The sequence below is a fragment of the Benincasa hispida genome, chromosome 2, assembly GCF_009727055.1.
Source record: "Benincasa hispida cultivar B227 chromosome 2, ASM972705v1, whole genome shotgun sequence".
NCBI classification, from domain to species: domain Eukaryota; kingdom Viridiplantae; phylum Streptophyta; class Magnoliopsida; order Cucurbitales; family Cucurbitaceae; genus Benincasa; species Benincasa hispida.
Genome location: NC_052350.1, coordinates 57,179,656 through 57,186,085, shown reverse-complemented (window position 1 = coordinate 57,186,085; position 6,430 = coordinate 57,179,656). Strand labels below are relative to the sequence as shown.

Here is a 6,430-nt window from a genome sequence, read left to right as displayed (position 1 = left end):
TCATTTTTTAATTAAAAAATCAAACATGAAATCACTATCTATTAGATTTTTTTTTTTTTTTTTTTTTAAAAAAAAACAAAAGTTTATAGGTTAAATAAACACAATATTCAAAATTTATAGAATATATTTATAATTTAACCTAATAAAAGCTAAGGACTAAAGTACAACCTAGCTTACAAGGCAAATTGCTTTTTCTTTTTCTTCTTTTTTCCCCCAAAAACTAAAATTTTGAAATAGTAAAGGAAGTACACTAAATAAAGCTAAGCACAAAAACCTACAAAGTTTTCTTTTCTTTTCATTTCCCCCCCTTTTCTCCCCTTCCTCTTTGTTTTTTCTTTCATTTTCTCTTTCCCCCCCTTTTTTGGCCACATACATCATCCCTATACATGTATATTACAATTCTACTCCCATATACTCATACAAGTTGTATAAGTTTAGTATCATTCAACTAAGCATAATTTTTCTCCGTCACATGATGGAGCAACCACTTGGATTCTCGTCGCTAAAGAAGTCAAACGGACTCGATGGTGGAGAATTCGATTGTTCCATAGGTGGTGACGGTGACAACAATGATGAGATATTTCTCGGTGCAACGGAATGTACATAAGCATACGATTGTTCCACAGTTGGTAACGACGACGATGGTTGCGAGGTATTTCTCGGTGCAGCAGGATGTATATAAGCATACGACTGCAGTGGCGGTGAAGTATAGTATGCATCGGAGGTGCTACTTGGGTATACGGTATTGTAATTTGCCACGTATGCTGGTCGCGATACCACTGTGTGTACGGGATAATTGTATGGCTGGTTAAATGGAAGGCTGTGATTGGATGGTGGAATTTGATCATGATGATGATCAAGAGGAGTGGCTGATCCTATGCTTGCAGGTGTAGGAATTGTCTGTGGACTCATCACCTCTCCGGCGATTGCGCCGCCGCTCTTCTCTTTCCTCTGCCCTTTCTTCTTCTTCTTCCTCCCTTCTCCCCCGCCACTACAGTTTGCCTCAACAGCAACCGCACCGCTCGGCACAACGGGATCAGTCTCGCCGGCAATGCTCGGCGGAGACTTTACAGCTCGTTCTGCAGGGCCTTCGCCTCCGCCGCCTCCGCCGGTCTCCGTCGCATCTCCGTGGCCATCACCGCCCTTACTAATTTCAAGTACTTCGACATTCTCATTAATTCCACATTTCTCTTCATTTTTTGGTCGGACTTGCAGTTCTTCCGCCGGCGGCTCTGTTTCAGTGCTCTGTTTCTGCTTTCCGCCATCGCCCACGGCTGCGCTAGATTCGCCGGCGGGTATTTCAACGGCGATTTGTTTTTCTTTGATGTTTTTTGAGATGAGTTTTGTTTCTGGCCATGGTTCTGCGTGCTTTCCTGCCTTAATTAATCTTTTGATCAGAGTTTGTTCGTCAGTGTTTGTTGTGACTGTGACTTTTTGTTGCTTTCGATCGATTTCTACTGCGTGAACTCCTGATGATTTCAGAGAAGTTTTTGACAAATTTGAGGGATTGAAGAAGAAAAATGATGATTACAAAGCAATTGAAGAACACCCAGATGAGAAAATTGGAGAAATTTTGGATTTGAAGGAACTTAAAGATCAAATTTTGGAGAAATGAAGATATTAATTTGAGAAAATTATGTTATTGATGAGCTTAAAGATACCCAGATGAGAAAATGAGGGAAAGTTTGGATTTTTGAAATAAAACAGTGATCAGAATTTGAAGAAATGAAAAAAGCAGGTTTTTTTCTTTAGGGAAAATAAAGGATTCATATGAGAAATTGTGGGAATTTTTGGATTGAGACACTCAAAAGTCAAAAAATTGATGAAAGAAGTCATGTTAAAGAGAAAATAAGCAATACCCAGATGAAAAAATGAGAAAAAGTTTGAGTTTTTTTAACAAATCCAATGATAAAAATACCCCCCCCAAAAAAAAAACCACCAAAATTTATGGGAAGAAGTTATGTTAGAGAGAAAATAAGCATAACCCAGATGAGAAAAAAAGAGAAAATTTGTATTTGAGTAAAATCAAACAATCAAAACCTCAAAAAATGAAGCAAAATTTGAAAACATAACACATGTTTGAGAAAAAAAGGAAACAACACCCACATAAGGAAGTGAGAAAAAATTGGATTTGAAATAAACCACTGACCCAAATATAATGAAACTAAGCAAAATCTAAAGGAAAAAAAAAAACCAAGTAAAGAATTTTTGGTTTGTAACAGTAATTGAGTTTATTATATACCATTAATATTATGCAGAATCTTTATAACTTTCCTCTTGCAACCTTCACAGTGAATGGAGACTCTCAAAACATATGTCTGCAAAATTTTAGCATAAAATAAGAAAAATTGGTACCAAACCAAAAAAAAAAAAAAAAAAAAAAAAAAAAAAAAAAAAAAAAAAAACCCAAATTAAAATTAAAAAAAAAAAAAAAAAAAAAACTTTACCTTACATTTGAAGGGTTCAGAGGTCCCTTCTAATGCTTTAGCTTCTGGTTTTGCCATTAGTACACAAGAAATGAACACAGAGAGAGAGAAGTTGAGAGAAATGTTGATCAATGGTTATGGGCTTTAGGGTTATATTTAAAAAAATATATATTTTTTCTTTTTTCTTTTTCTTTTTTAAAGAATGGTTTGTTCTTTGGGGCTGAAAAGGGTGCTTTTGGGCTGGCAATAGTTCACTAACTATATGTGTGAACTTGAATTGGATTAATTCCATTTTGATGCTTTTTGAGTTTTCTTTAATGTAACCTTATACATAACTTTATTGCTAAGATGAATAAGCATGGTCCAAAATAAATAATCTCTTTGTACCATCTATAAAGAAAAGCCTACTTCTATTTTGCTTTAATAGTATAATGGGCGTGTCTACCCTTCTTCAATCTCGATCAAGAATAATTATATGATTATTAGTATAAACTAATTGATTATGATATTAATGATCTCTTTGAAAAGTCACGATTTGAACCTCTGCCCACTTATTTAAGTTGTAATATTCTAAAACCAAAAGAATTATCTATGAGTTTGAAAATTATGACACTTATTAAAATTATCAGCTAGTGACTATTCAATCGATAAAATTCAATTGATTTAAGATTTTCATTTAAAATTTTCAAAATTGGTTCCTTTTTATTTCTATAGTATAGAAGAATGTGATATATATGTTGAAAAGAATATCAATATTTATCAACATGTTAAGATTCAAAGTGGTATGTGTTTTATTGTAATTTTTTAATGATAGAGCTTCTAGAATTGTATAAATATAATGATAAATTACTCAACACAATTTAATATTATTTATTATTATTATTTTTTTTTTTATAAAAATTGTGAGGGGAAGAATTGAACTTCTAATCTCGAGAGTGATAATATAAATTATGGGTGAGTTGAGTTATGGTCATTTGAACAATATTATTTATTGTTGGGACGGTAAGATGTTATACTTTCCTCCATGTCATGTAGCTATGAAATGTTGGTCTTTTTAGGTAAATCAATTAGGACAAGTACCACAACCAACTATCTCATAATCTCCTCTAAAAAAAATACTATCTCAAAACACATTTTTGTAGACCAAAATATAGCTACAAGAGAATGTTAAAGCGGCTAAAACATTCCCAAATTTGTTCTCACTATAAGGATATGACAAAAATTAGAAGTATTAACAAAGTTTTCAATAAACATAACGCTAAGAATTTAAAATGTACAAAAATTGTTTGAACTTGTAAGATGTGTATGTATCTGCATGCAAGATTTAAAATGTACAAAAATGTCAAGTTCTCATTTTACAAAAGGTTGATATTATTATAAATATTATAGAAAATAGATGTCTATTAGATATTTATACTTGGTGTCTATTGATCACGTATCACGTATCATGTCGTCATTTTTCAAAGTGTTGTGCATGTGTCTCAACATTACACGTTATTAGTGTCTATGTAATCCATCTCCTACTTGTCAAAGTGCCTATAAATAGTGACATTTGGTGGGTTTTGAAGGAAACACATTGCGTGAATTCCAAAAAGTTTGGAGAAATTGGAGAAATCCATAATTTTGTATTTTATTTACTTTTTTTATTAATTTTATTATATATATATATTATGCTTAATTTATTTATTTCATATATTTATATTATATTTATTATTTTAATATTATATTTTATTGGCATCTGTGTTCCAGGCATGCTCTTCAAATTCACAATACGTTATCAGCACGAATTCCTATTGTTTTTTCCGCTAAAGGTAGGTCCTAAAGATATGTCGATTTTTCCTCTTCGTTATAATTAATAAATTTAATGTTATTTTGCATATTTAATATCTATTAAATTTCTAACATAAATACAATATTTTATGATAGTATTGTCATGACAAATCTTATAAAATTAGAATTTTCCACCCTTGATATTAACTTCAATAATTATTTGTCATGGATGTTTGATGTTGAAATCCACCTGAATGCTATGAATCTTGGAGAGACTATTAAAGAAGAAAATATGACATCTAGTTAGGGCGAAGCAAAAGCTATGATTTTCCTTGGTCATCATCTCCACGAGGGATTGAAAATGGAGTATCTTACAATAAAGGATTCCTGTATCTTGTGGGAAAATTTCAAAAAGAGGTATGATCATAAAAAAATTCTTCCTAAAGCTCGTTATGAGTGGATGCACTTAAGGCTACAAGATTTCAAACCAGTAAGTGATTACAACTCCACATTATTTAAAATTAGTTCAAAATTGTTGTTATGCGGGGATAAAATTACTAATGTTGATATGTTAGAGTAGACATTTTCTACATTTCATGTCTCAGATATGCTCCTGCAGTAGAAGTATCAAGAGAAAGTTTTTAAACAGTATTCTGACTTAATTTCATGTCTTCTCGTGGCTGAACAAAATAACGAGTTATTGATGAGAAATCATGAATCTTGACCAATCGGAATGACACCATTTCTTGAAGTGAATATTGTGAATGTTAATAATAATCGTGGTCAAGGTTGTGGTCGTGGTTGAGGTTGTGATCGTGGTAGAGGAAGAAATAATTATTATTTTCGTGGTGGTTGTATTAATCATTTAAATTTCAAAATAACCAAACAAAATGATGATCACAAAGGATAAACCCCACAAAATAAGAATTCAAAAAGCGTTGAAAATAAATGCTTCCGATGTGGAATGACTAGGCATTGGTTACATACCTGTCGAACGTGAAAATACTTAGTTGATCTCTATCAAGCCTCCCTAAAAGAAAAAGAGAAAAATTTAGAAGTAAATTTTGCATATTAGGATAGTGACATATTTGACCCATCTCATATGATAAATTTGAATGTGACAGACTTCTTTGAATCTTCTGAAGAGAAAATCGACAAAATTGATGGAACATCAAGTGTTTCATTTGACTTTGAAAATATTTAGATTTTTTTTTCATCTTTACGTTTTTTTTCTTCACTTAGTAGATGTTGACCTTTGTATATTCCAAATGTTGTTTTTCTATTGTAATTATTTTCTTTTAATGAAGAAACCGGGATCATTTTCATATGCTGGATGACTAAAAAAATTAGTAAAGAAGATCTATGTCTGGCAGACAGTGTAACTACACATACAATACTTACAAGTAGAAAATATTTTTCCAAACTAACAATGCTGGAAGCAAAAGTCAATACGATATCAGGTTCTGCAAACCTGATTAAAGGCGTGAAAAAGAAAATATTATTTTTCCTAAATGAACAAAATTTACAATTGACAATGCATTGTTCTCTAGTCAATAAAAAAGAAATCTACTTAGTTTTAAAGATATACGTTGCAATGGTTATCATATTGACGACACTGATAGTAAGAATAATGTGGAATATCTAAATATCATATCTTGTCTCAAATGAAAAACGTATACTGGAAGAGTTACCTGTTTTATCTTCTGGATTATATTATACTCATATACGGCTAATTGAAACATATGCAACAATGAACATGAAGTTCATGAATCCAGACATATTTACAATTTGATATGACCGATTGGGTCATCCAAGATCTATAATGATGAGAAAAAAATTTTAGAATTCAAATGGACATCCATTGAAGAGCCAGAAGATTTTTCAATCTAATGAATTATCATTTGGTGCTTACTCTTAAGGAAAATTGATAATTAGACCATCACTAGCTAAAATGGGAATTGAATCATCTGCATTTATCGAACGAATTCATGGTGCTATATGTGGACCTATTAACCCACCAATGGGACCATTTAGATATTTTATTGTATTAATAGATACACCCAACAGATGGTCACATGTGTACTTATTATCAAGTCGAAATTTTGCATTTGCAAGATTACTTGCTCAAATAATTAAATTAAGATCACAATTTCCTAATTATACAATCATGACTATTCGTCTTGATAATGCTGGTAAATTTACATCCCAAGCTTTTGATAGTTATTATATGTCAA

At 31.6% G+C, this 6,430-nt stretch overlaps 1 protein-coding gene across 1 annotated transcript; it reads right to left on the bottom strand.

Annotated features, from left to right (window-relative positions):
- Window positions 1-347: 347 nt before the first annotated feature.
- On the bottom strand, window positions 348-2,671 carry LOC120070796 (heavy metal-associated isoprenylated plant protein 36-like). Its single transcript, XM_039022681.1, has 3 exons — window positions 2,448-2,671; window positions 2,243-2,318; window positions 348-1,469 (listed from the first exon to the last, which is right to left on the bottom strand). Exons 1-3 carry the CDS (start codon window positions 2,502-2,504, stop codon window positions 469-471), a joined length of 1,134 nt encoding a protein of 377 aa, XP_038878609.1. The 5' UTR covers window positions 2,505-2,671; the 3' UTR covers window positions 348-468.
- Window positions 2,672-6,430: the final 3,759 nt, after the last annotated feature.

Coding starts and splice junctions, on each gene's coding strand:
- LOC120070796 (XM_039022681.1), bottom strand. CDS start 2,504: ATGGCAAAACCAGAAGCTAAAGCATTAGAAGGGACCTCTGAACCCTTC. Junction 2,319..2,447: donor CTGAACCCTTCAAATGTAAG/GTAAAGTTTTTT, acceptor AAAATTTTGCAG/ACATATGTTTTGAGAGTCTC. Junction 1,470..2,242: donor GATTCTGCATAATATTAATG/GTATATAATAAA, acceptor TGAAATCATCAG/GAGTTCACGCAGTAGAAATC.